The sequence below is a fragment of the Chaetodon auriga genome, chromosome 12 (genome assembly GCF_051107435.1).
Source record: "Chaetodon auriga isolate fChaAug3 chromosome 12, fChaAug3.hap1, whole genome shotgun sequence".
Lineage (NCBI taxonomy): Eukaryota > Metazoa > Chordata > Actinopteri > Chaetodontiformes > Chaetodontidae > Chaetodon > Chaetodon auriga.
Genome location: NC_135085.1, coordinates 16,945,236 through 16,959,969, shown reverse-complemented (window position 1 = coordinate 16,959,969; position 14,734 = coordinate 16,945,236). Strand labels below are relative to the sequence as shown.

The 14,734-nt window shown below is 42.1% G+C and overlaps 1 protein-coding gene across 1 annotated transcript in view; it reads right to left on the bottom strand.

Moving 5' to 3' along the window:
* obscnb (obscurin, cytoskeletal calmodulin and titin-interacting RhoGEF b) overlaps positions 1–11,359 on the bottom strand; it is a 53,985-nt gene extending 42,626 nt beyond the window's left edge. The window contains exons 1-15 of the mRNA XM_076744274.1: positions 11,282–11,359; positions 9,037–10,135; positions 6,543–6,812; positions 6,144–6,404; positions 5,586–5,891; positions 5,233–5,499; positions 4,957–5,063; positions 4,448–4,616; positions 3,854–4,129; positions 3,489–3,770; positions 2,879–3,154; positions 2,502–2,773; positions 2,089–2,410; positions 510–791; positions 12–287 (exon numbers count right to left, since the gene is read on the bottom strand). Coding sequence (XP_076600389.1) covers positions 12–287; positions 510–791; positions 2,089–2,410; positions 2,502–2,773; positions 2,879–3,154; positions 3,489–3,770; positions 3,854–4,129; positions 4,448–4,616; positions 4,957–5,063; positions 5,233–5,499; positions 5,586–5,891; positions 6,144–6,404; positions 6,543–6,812; positions 9,037–10,126 — 4,456 coding nt within the window. The 5' untranslated portion in view covers positions 10,127–10,135; positions 11,282–11,359. The remainder of the gene's footprint in view (positions 1–11; positions 288–509; positions 792–2,088; positions 2,411–2,501; positions 2,774–2,878; positions 3,155–3,488; positions 3,771–3,853; positions 4,130–4,447; positions 4,617–4,956; positions 5,064–5,232; positions 5,500–5,585; positions 5,892–6,143; positions 6,405–6,542; positions 6,813–9,036; positions 10,136–11,281) is intronic.
* Between the last annotated feature and the right edge of the window lie 3,375 nt (positions 11,360–14,734).

The following is a 14,734-nucleotide window of genomic DNA, read 5'->3' as shown; positions in this document are numbered from 1 at the left end:
ATATATTTCACCTGACATCTGCAGCTTAAAAACAAGCTTCTCTGTTCCAGCCTCGCATGTGTATTCTCCAGCATCTTTTTTCTCCATTTTCTCTATCACCAGCTCTCGACTCTTGCCCTTTGACTCCATGTGGAGCGCTTTGCTGGAAGTCAGCAGCTTGCCATCCTTGTACCATTTCACCTCTGTCTTGGTATCAGAAACCTCGCAGCTCAGGGTGGCTTTCTGCGAGAGAGTAGCTTTCACCTCCCTCTGTACAGACTCCTTGTTAGAGAAGCCCACTGGAGCTTCTGCAGAGCAAATGAAACGTGATATAAACCAATATCAGACCAAATATCACAACAAATCAGTCAACCTGAAGTGCACAGACACAGCCGAAACCTTTCAGCCTGCCTTTCAGACTTAATAATAATACTAAATAGAGGAACACAACAGAAAAAAATCAACCCACAATGCTACTTAACATAATATGTAAATTCCCCAAAACACTGGCGACATATTATTCCTCCTACCTGCCACCTGTATCTTAAAAGCCAGCTTCTCAGTTCCAGCCTCACAGATGTACTCTCCAGCATCCTTTTTCTCCATGCTGTCAATCACCAGCTGGCGACTCTTAGCCTTCGACTCTACATGGACTGTCTTACTGGAAGTAAGCAGCTTGCCATCCTTGTACCATTTCACTTCTGTCTTGGTATCAGCTACCTCACAGCTCAGGGTGGCTTTTTGAGAGAGAGTAGCTTTCACTTCCTTCTGGACAGACTCTTTGTTTAGGAAGGCTGATTTAGCCTGGACTTCTGCAGAAATAATTGTAAAGGGGTAAGGTAGCAGTACAATGACTCATAGAAAAACAAGACTCCACAGGACAGACACTGATTTACTGGACAAATGCAACCAAATCTGCAGTGCACAGAGCAATAAGCTCTGTTCAAGCAACACTGCACTTTGCAGTCATAAAGCAAAAGTAAAGTGGACATCTGCAAGTTACCACAGGGAGGCACAATGAATACATCAAAAACAGATCATACAGAAAGAAAAAGAAATCTGTGACCCAGAACTGACAAACAACAGAGACACAATGACGCCAGAGCTGCCTCAGCAAACAAATGTGACAAGACATCAAAGCATAAGCTCAGTAGTGCATACAGGCAACAAAATGTTCCCATAATTTCAACTGTCATCTAATAACACGCCACTCCAAGTCAATATTGGACTATAGATGCTTGAGCAAAGCTTGAGCAAAGCAAATAACTGAAGCAACCAACAATTCGGCCAACATTCATTGTGACACTTACAATCACAAACCACAGGAGACACAGACACAAACAGAAAACACAGAATATCCACCAGCTTCACATTTTTTATCTCTTTATATATATATAAAAAAAGAAGGCATAGCATTTAGTATCAAGACTTCACAAAACGTCGTTGTTGTTGTTGTTGTTGTTTAATGTTCAGTTTTTGTTAATCAAACAGTTTTTCAGGCAAGGCATTTTCAGACCAGTAGTTCATTTGCTCTAATTGAATTCAGGAGCTAATTTGATATAATTGCTGCCTTTGCCTCTTGGATGGTCTGTGTTTACACAGCAACACTCTTCCTTTCTTTTTGTCTTCTTCATTATGGAGCATCAGCAATGTGTATGGCTAACTGTTTTCATTGCATTTATGTGCTTAGTATACCGGTGTTCATTAAATGAACAAAATATCCAGCTCCAGAGAGCGTCTAGACTGCAGCTAGTAAACAATGTACTGATGCATCTTCTTAGAAGATGTGCCACTTGGAGTCTGGATGGAGGCAAGCTGAGACCACTTTATTTGTCCTGCTTTTGAGTGCGATAACTGTGTTCACATCGCTCAAACCAACTGAACTGGGGGTGAAATGCAACTTGTCTAAATGAGCTAGGTGTGAATACACCCTTAGTATTATGTGATCAGCATCAGTGACAAGCTTTCGTTTTTATTGCAATGTATTTGCTCTTGTGTGAGACAGTCATTAAAACCAGGTTTTAACGAAAATGCATCTACAGTGGGTAAACAAAAGTATGAGCTAATATCTCAATTTGGTATTTATTAAACATGCTGCACTCTTCTTACCTTCCACATGTATTTTAAAGACCAGCTTCTCAGTCCCAGCCTCACAGATGTACTCTCCAGCATCCTTCTTTTCCACACTGTCAATCACCAGCTGCCGACTCTTGCCCTTTGACTCTGCATGTATCATCTTGCTGGTGGTCAGCAGTTTGCCATCCTTGTACCATTTCACCTCTGTCTTGGAATCAGCTACCTCGCAGCTCAGAGTGGCCTTCTGGGAGAGAGCGGCTTTCACCTCCTTCTGGACTGACTCCTTCTTAGAGAACGCAGACTGGACCTGTGCGTCTGTGGAGGAGACCATGAATGTGGATGACAAAAACTTTTCCTCTGTCACTGATATGTTAACACACAATACCCATTAAGTACATCTATCAAAAGGCATACCATAAGCCAGCTCAACCCTTGTCATTACCTGCCACATGGAGTTTGAAGACCAGCTTCTCAGTGCCAACCTCACACATGTACTCTCCAGCATCCCTCTTTTCCACGCGGTCAATCACAAGCTGGCGACTTTTACCCTTTGACTCTGCGTGTATTGTTTTGCTGGTGGTCAGCAGTTTGCCATCCTTGTACCATTTCACCTCTGTCTTGGAATCAGCTACCTCACAGCTCAGAGTGGCCTTTTGGGAGAGAGTGGCTTTCACCTCCTTCTGGACTGATTCCTTGTTGAAGAAGGCTGATTGAGCCTCTGATACAGGAGGCGTGACAAGGAAAATATCAGATGCTATTCATTCAGATCTTATTGATAAGCGCCCAATATGTTACATCATTTTTAAAATCCACCCTCCCTTACCTGCCACGTGCATCTTAAAAGCCAGCTTCTCAGTCCCAGCCTCACAGATGTACTCTCCAGCATCCTTCTTCTCCACATTGTTAATCACCAGCTGCCGACTCTTGCCTGTCGACTCAGCATGGACTGTCTTACTGGAAGCAAGCAGCTTGCCATCCTTGTACCATTTCACCTCTGTCTTGGTATCAGCTACCTCACAGCTGAGGGTGGCTTTCTGAGAGAGTGTAGCTTTCACCTCCTTCTGGACTGACTCCTTGTTGAAGAAGGCTGACTGGGCCTCTGAGGATAATGTCAAAGAGAAACAGTGTTCTAATGAGCACTGAGTAAGATCACCAATGACTGAAACATATCAGAGACATCTAATTTGACACATGTTTCAGGGCACCTATTCTACAATTGAATTATTTATTCTCCCAGTCTTGTTTAGGACATTTAAAATCCATACACCCTATAAATGTGACGCACAAAGGTGGTTAAATGTGTAGCAGCTAACATTCTCCAAACCCCAACTCAAATTGTATTGATACAGTAGCTCAGACACACAGACAGAATTCATAATCATCATAAAAAATGGAATATATTTGTTAAATCCGACAGATCAATTATGCCTTACCTGACACAAATATTTTGAAGACCAGCTTATCCCCTCCAGCTTCGCACGTATACTCTCCAGCATCGTTCTTCTCCACCTTTTCAATCACCAGCTGACGAGTACTGCCTTTCGTTTCCGAGTATATCGTCCTACTCGATACCAGCAACTTGCCGTCTTTATACCACTTCACCTCAGTCTTGCTATCTGAAACATTGCAACTAAGAGTGGCCTTCTGGGAGAGAGTTGCTCTCACCTCCTTCTGGACTGACTCCTTGTTGGAGAAGGCAGCTAGGGCTTGAGTTTCTGAGAAAGAAAATAAGGTAAATAATTATATATCTGTGATCTGCAGTCAAGTGTTGTACAACAAATGCATCATACAGTCTTACCTTTTATCTTGACCTGGAATGTGATTTTGTCTGTTGCTGTCTCACAGGAGTAATGACCTTCGTCACTTTTCTTGGCATTCTTGATGATGAGCTTCCTTTGAGTCCCTTTGGCAATGATGGTACTTCTTTGGTCCTCAGTGATCTCCACTTGATCTTTTTTCCACACAACGGCCGCGCTGGCAGAAGATACCTCACAGCTCAGCTCAAGGTCTCCTTTAAGGGACGATGACAATCCCATGGGACCTCTGGCTTTGTTCAGAAACTTGGCGGGTTCATCTTAGAGAGAAAGAGACATGAATTGAAATCCCTTTGAAAATGTGTCCCCTTAGGTTTGTTATCAGAGCCACTTGTTTGTAGAAAGAGCATGAGATGGGGTTGCAAAAACTATATGATGGCAGATTGCTCTTTAGTGTTACTTTTGATGGCTCATAAGAACATGCTTGCAGCCATTAGAGCAGGTCAAATTTCAGTACATCAGATTATCTGAGACAAATTCATCTTTGACCAAATATAGCGGACAGACAATTGAGTTTGCTCTGCGACAAAGTTAAACCGTAGAACTGCACGTAGTAGCAATGATTTTGATTAGCGTACCTTTAAGCGTGAGTTTCAGGGGCAATTTGTCATCAGCTAAAACACACTCGTAGATGCCTACATCCTCCTCTGTAACATTGTGTACCACCAGGATCCTCTTGCGGTCAATGATCACATATTCATACTTCTTTCCCATTTTCACCTCCCGTCCATTTCTCATCCAAACCACCTGAACAAATGAGCACAGAGCACATAATCAAAACTAGACATGTTACTTCAATTTAATCAATTCAATCCAAAGTGGTGAACATCTTTTCTTTCTCAGAGATTGTCTTACAACGGAAAAGAGGGTCAAAGCTAACTTAAATGGAGTATAATGCTTCATGAAAAAAAAGGAATTATTGATTTTAGAGTAGGCTAAAAATAGCAAAAAAAAATAGAGCCAATTACAAAAATGAGAGAACTTGTAAGTTTTCCATCCCTGCATATTTGTAAAGTTGAAGGTACACATAAACAATCTGTGAATGCTAAAAGTAAAGCTGGAATTGACATATGTTCCCATCACAAACCTGCGCATCGTAATCCGACACCTCAGCAGTCAGCCGAGCAGAGGCTTCAGCACTGCAGGTCACCACCTCTAAATGATCTGACTTGTTAATGAACCTGACAGGAGGAGCTAAAAACAGAGAGAAAGCATTACAGGGTTGCTTCTCACAAAAAATTACAGCAAATACCAATCAATCAAGAAGGAATCTATAATGCAGAAAAGTAACAGTACTACAATATATTAGCATGATTTTGAACATTTTTCTCTATTGATAATTTAACTGGGTTTGAGTGCATACCCTTCACAGATAAGATGCAACTGCTTTGCGAGCCTCCACCCACAAACTTGACTTCAGCTCCGTTCATCTCTATGGTCACGCAACGGATGAGCAGAGTGTGCGTGTTCTTGGACCTGGTGATGAGGTAGTCAGCTCCACTGCGCAGGAGGCGGCCGCTGAGAGACCAGAATCCAGAACAAACAGCAGACAGCTCCACAGAGACAGAGAACTCCTCGCCCGTGACTGCAGTACAGTTCATCAGGCCTTTCCTGATTTCAGCAGTGGGCTCTGGAGACAAGCGGTAAAGCAGACATGAGAAAAGAACAACTGAATGCATACCTGAATGACAAAAGTCACGAAGACACCAGTCTCACCTAGATAGTAGCTTCCAGGCACCTCCAGGTAGGGACTCTGGCCAAAGTCATTCATAGCAGAGATGCGGAATTGGTAACTGGCTTCTTCGGTGAAGTTGCAGATGGTGATCTGTGTTGACACAATGGTTTCTTCAGCTTTGCATCTCTGCCATGTCTGAGTGCCAACCTTCCTCCTCTCCACACTGTAGCCCTTGATGGGCACAGGGCGGTCGCTGTCAGGAGGAGACCACTGGATGGTGATGGATGAGTCAGTCTTGTTCTGCACCACAGCATCGACTGGGGGATCGGGAGGATGTTTCCTGGCAGCTAGAGCAGAAAGATTGACAATCAGATGAGTACTGAGTAATTATAGTATATCAAAAGAAAGATTAGTTTCTTTTTTCTTTTTCTTTTATACAAACTTAGCTTTACTTTCAAAGTTGGTGATCATTCTTGTCACTCAGTAGCATTTTGGTTACCAGCTCAGTTGCTGTGATGCTGTATGATGTCAAGGGAACTCAACTAAACTAAACTGAACAAATACAATAAATTTCACTTCGACCCAGGTGTCCTCCTCACCAGTGACAGAGAATCGAGTGGAAGTCTTGCAGTCCCCAGCAACAAAGGCCACTTCTCCCGAGTCATCTGCCTGGCAATCTCGAATTGTGAGTGTGTACTGTCTGAGCACGCAGGCAATGGAAATACGGGAATCTTGCTTCAGCTTCTCGCCATTGCGGGTCCAGTAGGAATCCTGGCAGGGATGCTCCAGCTCCACGCAGAAGATGACAGTGTCACTGACAGGAACTACTGTCCTCCGAGGAAGCTTCTTAGTAATGTTTCCTGGGATATGAGAGGAAGTAGACTTTACATAAAGACACGTATTCAATACCATAGCAGACACTGAAAAAAGACATCAAGGATCAGGTATGCAATGGATTCAGTCTGTATAATTTCCTAACTAAAAAGTCTCAGCTATACCTAGGACGGTGAGTTCAGCCACAGTGCGACTGCCTTCTTTCATCTCGCAGATATAAACACCGTCGTCGTTGGTGGTGACATTGTGTATGGTGAGACGACGCAGGGTGCCTTCCTGCTCCATGTAATATTTGGTATTTTGCTCCAGCCGCGTCTCCTCCATGAACCAGCTGGCTTGCGTGGCACTAACAGGCACCTCACACATCAGTGTCGCTGATGCTTTCTCTTGTACCTCCACATCCTGCAGCTTCCTCCTGAATGGCACCTTAGGCTCTGACACAATGAGAGATAACAGAATCTTCAGGTTATGCAACAATACTGATGGTGTTGCAAATGTCAGTCTATCAACTACAAACTTATGAGATTTTGGATGTTGAAACCATGGTTTGAAGGTGGGAAATCAATCAAAAAACTTTGGTCGTGTTCTAGGAAATGCTTGCAAGCATGGTACAATGCACTCTAAAGTTAATGAGCCAGACTATGCAAAGTACTGCCTAATACCTGTTAAAACAATGTCAAAAAATGTCACTGAAAATTGTTAACATTTACTGACTTTGGTTAATGTGAACTAAAGGTTTCATTGTGATTACTAAACGTCCTATTTCAAAGGAGATTGCATCAAACATCTTGTAAGTTTGCCCTGCTTCTCAGTTTTCTTTCTTCAACTGTATCCATATCCATACTTTGGACCTGAGCCAGCAGTTTTAGCATCAGGAATCCAGTGTTGAAATATGTGGAACTCCATTTTGATTGATGGATGAAGTCTGCTGAGTTCAGTAAATCACTCAGAAGTATCCACCTTTATTAATAATTCACATTAAAATACTTAAAAAGTTCTAGTGTTTTCTGCTTGGCAGTTGAAGAATTTTTACTTTAAGAGTATCAGGTTGCAGAAGAACAAAGGTCACACACTGACGACAGTCAAAGTTAGTGAGCTACAGTTTGGCTCCTAAAGTGAACCTTGGCTTGTAATGTAGTCTCTGGCTTTGACAACATACAGTACATCCTATCATTAACAACCCGTAAAAGTTATTTATTCTGTAAGTGCTTTGATAGGTTATCTTCCCAGGAATGTGACTGACTGCTCTTTCTGCCAGGACCCCTAATTAAATTTCTAAGCGATGTATAATAATCCAACATTTGTTGTTAAATTAAAGGAAACACAAAAAACTATGATAAGGTTATATTTTTTTCAATTTTGTTGAAAAAGAGTAGCCAATCTTTTACTCCTATATTCATTGTTGTTGTACAGACTTTGTGTTATTGTGTTAATGTCTGTAATTGCAGACTGTATTTGTTGTTAGCGTTATCATTTCTTTCCTATTTATTGTATTTTTACTTTTTATTCAGTGCTGTATTTTGCATATTTATTGGAATATTGATAAGTGGTTATGCAATTGATAAAGGTATATAAAATGTATATTTTCAATTGCAAACTTTCCCTTTAAATCCAGCAAACCAACAAACTGGAAGGCAAACATCAGAAGTATCCATTTTCCTGCACCAACAATAAACAGGTACATCGGTGGTACAGCCCTCATTATCGGACTGAATAGGGATTAACATCCGACACAAATCCACAAGTCTACAATTTCAACTCTGGGGACAGTTTCTTCCCATGGGAAGTCACACTGGCAATGGTGCCAATGCGCCCCAGTACGTGAGTGACCATCTTAGCAACTGTGAACTACTCATCACCAGCAGAAAATAGATGCAACACAACACCCTGCTTCAGAGGATGAGCCAGTATTCAATCTTGTTGTGAAAAGCCACACGCATTTTGAGAGGTTTAAATGAGGCTTTGGTTTAGTGATTTGGACAACACTTAGAGTAGTGCAGTTGCCAACCGTGAATTTGTCTTACTAACATATAGCTTATTCCTCTGTGACAGATAGCTCCACTTTTATTACTACTAAAACATATAAATGAGCCACACTGCTGCACCGGGTGACACATTCCTTCATTGTGATGAATAGAGGCAAAGTAGTTTATTTTGAGTAAATTACACACACACCATGCTGGGGTTTTAAATACTCACTTGAGCACCAAATGCGTATTAATTTGCAGCTCAAAATAGTCCCCATCAAATGACTATTTGCTCCTGTCTGAGTAATGTTTGCTAAAAACTACAGTGCCCAGCTGTCTAATTACTACTGAGTCATTGTTAAAGTGGGAGGCAACTGGCTTGAGGTCTCAAGGCTGAGCGCCACAGACATGGTGGATAGGCTGGAAAGTATTAAGAGGTTAATATACTGCTGACTTGCATGATATTTGTTAACATCAAGGAAAAAATGTAATCATACAAGCATTATCCTTCCTTGCTTGAGTTACACTGGAATCGCTGGACATGAAGTGGTCCAGAGTGACAGCCTCTTTGATGTTACACGTGTTGACGGATGGCGCATAAAATTCTTGCATTTGACACGTCTATAAAGATAGCTCACTTGTAGACAATTCTCGTAAATGTGTACACAAATGTAAGACATGGCGATCTTACCTTTGACTGTTACCAACACAGCACTGTAGGTCTGCCCAGCCATATTGGTTGCATTGCAGGTGTAGAGACCATTATCACTCTGCTTGCAGTACAGGATCTTGAGGATGAAGTTCTCAGCTTGGTCCTCATAAATGACATGCCTGCGGCCCTCGCTGATGTTTGTGCCATCCTTCCTCCAGATAATGTGGGGTTTAGGGTGACCCGTCACAAAACAGCTGAGTTTGGCATGTTTGCCTTCAGTCACTGTGCAGGTACGGGTGAACACACCTTTAGGCAGCTTTGCCAGCGCAGATGCCCTCAGCTCATGTTCCAGACTCAGAGGAGTCATACCATCTCTGATGTTGGCTGTGGAGGAGGAGGAGGAAACAGAGGTGCTGCTTTCTTTGGTGCGATAGATAGAGATGTCCTTCTTCATTTCCTCTTTTCGCTTTTGTAGGTGAGAAAGGAGAGATGTGTTCTTGTCTGCGGTCAGGTGACGGGAATCTTGGGCATCTACAGCAAGAGCTGCTGCAGCGTGCGCACGGCCGACAGTGTTCTGGGCTCTGCAGGTGTAAGTGCCACCGTCCAGGTTACGTACACTTTGGATCTTTAAGGTGCTGCTGTCACTGTCGGAAACAATCTTGATACGGTTGGTCTCCCCCAAGTAGCGGCCATCTTTCTCCCAATCAAAGTTGGCTTCAGGGTAAGCTGCAACCCGGCAGAAGAAAACAACATCGCCTCCCAAGCCTACACGTGTTGAGGTAGGCTTAACCAGGAAAGCAGGGGCCCTCTGAGCCATCTCTGATGGCAACGCCACTTTTAGGGTTACAGCAGCATAAGCCTCCCCAACATTGTTTTTGGCCCGACACATGTATTGACCAGTGTCCTCCAGTGTTAAGTCATAGATGGTCAGGCGGTACACATCTCCATCCTCCACGGTCTTGAAGCGTCCCCCAGATGTCAGCTTAAGCTTGTCCTTTTCCCAGGTAATCAGTGGGGTCGGGCTGCCCACGACGGTGCAGCTCAGTGTGGCATCCTTGCCTGCACACACCGCAAATGCCTTTGGGCGGGTGAGAAACCTGGGGACTCCTCCAAACAAGTTTGGATCCATTGTTAGTTCCTGTAATCAAAGAAAAGGTGAATATTGCAGTACAGTACCAGGCATCGGCCTGCAAGACATAATACGCAACAATGAACAGGACATGTCACATTTGTTTAAGTGGAAAATTGGCAGGCAGTTTGACATAGTTTCCTATTAAATATCAAATACCAAAATATTTTTTCTGTTGTTAGTTTGGGTGCATTATGAATAATGGATAAAATTTAAGTTTCATGCAATTCACTTACATTTAATAAATGTTTAGGAAAAACAAATACAACTTCTTCTGAACTGTAACAACTAATACATATGAGCCTACATATTCTGTATGTCCATTTATGTTATTTTCTGACCACACATTAAATTACACCCTGCCAAATGCAGTCAAACCATTGTGAAATGTGACAGTTTAAGTGTGGCTGCTCTATAATTATGTTACGCTATGAAAATAGACATAAATTCATAGTTCAGAGCTCCATATATTTATGGCTGACAGTTACTCCTGTCCTGACCCTGCAGATACTCAATCAATACTCAGACTAAACTTCATGCCAAGCGGCCTCGTCAACATAAAGTAGTTTAATAACACAACAACAAATGAATTCCAGTGCAACAAGGTCAAATAGTGCAGATATGTGCCTTTCAAAGAGTGACATTTGCCTGCTTTGTCACCTCTGTTGCTTGAACTGCCTGTCCCAAAAATAACCTCAGCTGTCAGAGCCCGTCTCTGTCCATTGCCATTTGTAGAAGCGAAAGGGACATCAGCTGTTTGATAAAGCTCCCACTTCAGAAACATACTTTATTTCTCACAGCCTTTCTGAACGCCAACAGCGTTTCTATACGGCAACTAAGACGTCTTAAAAATGTGTGGGAATTCAGTTGCGGCTTGTAAAATTGTGAAAACTGTAGCACACAAGCTTGTAATTAAAGTTAAATCAAATAACGGTCGCCTAGCTAACTGACACTGGAAATTGTAGCTAGCTAGTTTAGCTAATGTTCAGTCAAAGCAACAACTGTTAACGTTACAGGTGGGTAACTTTTCCCATAAAACTTTGAATTAGAATTAATTAAACCGCTATAACTTCGGTCTAGAACTCGGTCTAATTATTAATAAAACACTTTCCATTAGTGCTATTATCATTCATTAGTGTTACATTACTTTTTCACCTTGAGTCTTCAACCACTCAGGTAAAACGGGCGCTGAATCATGAGGGCTAAAGCTTCAGTTGGCCGTCAAAGATTTCCGGATACTCCAATATTAGTGTTTAAAATCCCATCAAAATAAATGTCTTCTTTGTGCTCAAATATCCTTGAAATGGTTGTAAATCCAGGATGGTGGAACATCCCCCCAGTCTCCTGCGGTGGGCGGTTGACTAGACTTATTTTTTCTTTCTTCTCCGGCACCTCATGATGCCAAATAGCTGACGTTCCTATTTTGGCGCAGCCTCCTTTCCAAAATAGACTTGTCATGTCGCTGGAGATAGGAGAAGCTCTGCTGGAGAGGCCGGGAAGGAGAGCAGCCTGGCCCGGCCTCTGCCGGGCAGCGCAGTGCCGCACAGCCCGGCCTGAAACACTCCACAACACAGGCTTTTACGACCGAAGTGCTTCACACCTGCCCGGTGGAAGCTTCCAGAAGCAATGCTTCATACTGAATCATATAATTTATAAGACATTTTGGTTGTTTTTCCTCTGTTTTTTGACTGTTATTGAGGTCACGAGCCCAAATCCCTCCTAGAAAGTCTGTAAAAATATATATTTGGATTCTTCATTTGTCATTTATTCAGCTATATATTCTGTATATTTTACCTCCTCACATGAAGGTCTAAATACTGGTGAACAGCCTCCTCCACACAATAAAACACAGGGGAGATGCTGAATTATTATTATTATTGCTGCTGTTGTTGTTGTTGTTGTTGTTGTTGTTGTTGTTTTATTCTTTTACACTGCGTTCATTTAGGAGATGCTGTTGTCCATAGTGACTAATAGAAAGTGCATTCAAACAATGCAGGAGGCAGACTTCTCATCCACAATTGGACTTTTAAATCATAAATCAATATGAAAAATGGGTTAATATATTTAGTTAATGGCCTGAAGTAGTCAAATTAAACTATACCGAGTCGAAAATGAGCTGAACTGGCCTGCAAAACTCTGGCGAGCATGTCTTCATTTCATTTGGCAAAAACGAAATCAATAAATAAATAAAAATAAAAAATTAATTCCGATCAGAAAAAACAGGTTTTGGACATCACCTAAAATATGCACGCACTTCAGACTCCCATTTATGTAATTAAGGCGAGTTAAGGTCATTGATCACTACAGAACTATCAATGACTTTAGACTCAAAAGAAAAAGAAGAAGTGTAAATTGATCTTTCCTGTATGTGCACCTTTGAGGCCTCATGTCACGTCTATCTGTAACTAATGATGTTCTGGCTCACCTTACCTCAGGGTGGAGCGGGAGCTGAGCTTGAGGATGAGCCAAATTAAATGTGAAGCGGTTGAACGTGAAAGTTAACTCGTTGGAGTGCGTTGGAGTTCAGCAACAGCTGGTCCCCGTCATGCCCCATCTTAAGTCTCTGTCATGAGGTTACCAGTCTAGTTTGGCACAGAACAAAACCAAGGTGACTCCAGGAGCTGTGGAACATTTTTGGCATATTTTTCCAGCTAAACTGTTTCCTCATTCATGTGCTTTGTCAGCTACACTAGAATTAACACCTGTTCTGATCTGTGCAATGAACGCACGGAGATGAGACTGATATCAGTCCTCCAATAAGGGAGGGAATGCGTCAAATAATATTTCCCAAAATGTCAATGTTCATTTAAACTAGTGTTTCATTAGTGACCCGCAGGCAGTGGTAGACCATCTGTCATGATTTCACTCATTATTGAACAACCTCTCCTTGCGTGTGAACACTATCATTATCAGTAAGAGTAGAAAAATCCAGTTTTCCACATAGTATGAGCTCTTTATATCACCTGAGAGGAAATGTGATTCGGGTAAGTTGAGAGATTGGCTGAACTTGACCCTCAGCTTGTGGCACATTGTATTCCACATTCACCATGTTGACAGCTGCTTTGGCTGGCTGGCCAGGCCCATAATTAAGCTATGACTTCATATCGTACAAAAGCTTTTACACAGTAATGCACTGAATGTATCGCCCATGACTTCTTCCCAATGATGAAAACACTTCAGCCTGACCGTCCTCAGATACCAGAGCACTTGTGTTCCACTTTCTATTATGCCTGACTTTACCACAGATTTAGAGACATGTTTCTTAAATCTAATGCTTGTAGAGTCTTGAATGGGAAGCAAGTCTAACCCCTTTCTTCCCTATTCTTTGGCTTCTATGGTATTTTCTTGGTCTTTCAGAGTGGGCTTCCCCCCAGTGCCAATGACTGACAGCAGCAGGTCGCCTGGACCCTGATTTAAACTCTCCGAAACTCTAGCAGACAGTAATCCACTGTTGCTGCTTGCCTCTGCTTCATCCTCTTCTGGCTACTGTGTTTGGTTTCCATACTCCTGCAAGGATACTGAGAAAAAGAGTACAAGAAAGTGGCAGACACGTCCAAAGATTCATCCAAACCTTTTAGATCAGTGTAAAATATGGGACATATGAATTGTTTAAAGTTGCAATTTAACATACCTCTGGTTGTTTTCCTCCCCCTCCTTTGCTTTCTCTGTGGTCTGCATTTCAAGATGCCAAATTAGTTAGTAGCATCAAATCACATCATGGGTGGTATTTCCACAACCTTTGGTCATCGTCCAAAAGCCACTCTCAGCCAACAAACGTCCCTCTCATGGCACCTGAGCACAATACAGCAGAGGGCAGGAGACAGGCACCGAGCACCTGGCTGCGTTTTTAGCAACGGCAGAGTTGGATTAAAACATGGAAAAAAAGTAAAACATTCCTTTGTAATGAGACAGTCTTCACAAAAATGGTTGCAATGTACACCATCCAATACCCTACGTAACCACCCACCTGACCTCTTAGCCATTTCATGAAGGTCACAGCTGTATCATGTTCACAGTGGAAACACATGGGTGTTACCTCAAAAGAGCATTTCCAGAGACGATGACAAACGTCGGTCGCACCGAGGACAGAGAGCCAAGAATGAACAGCAGATGGCGCTTCTATCCCCAGCATGTTCTGTGGGGTCTTGAAAAATGATTACAACCGAGTACATACAAAGAGGAGATGCATAGTGTGTTGCAAAATAGAGGCATGTTGTGTTTATTGAACATGTGGACAGCATTTACAGCATCGACAGAGCAGAGAATTGGTAACAGAGAGCATCCACAGAAACCAACGACATCTAACCAGACGTGGAAGAACTCAGATCCATGCAGAAATACTCTGCTACAAGTAAGTCATACATTAATTTTTTTTAGTTTAATAAAAGTATTAAATATTAGCATTAAAATGAAAGTGCTTATTATGCAGAATGGCATATTTCAGTAGAATGTGTATTACTGGATTGTAATTATTGATGCATTGATGTGTTCATCACTTTAATGCTGAAGCTGGTAAAGGTGGTTTAACTAGTTGATACAGTTTAACTGCTGTGTACTTTATGAATTCCGGCTCTGTAATCAATAGTTTTATCATAATCTGTAATATCA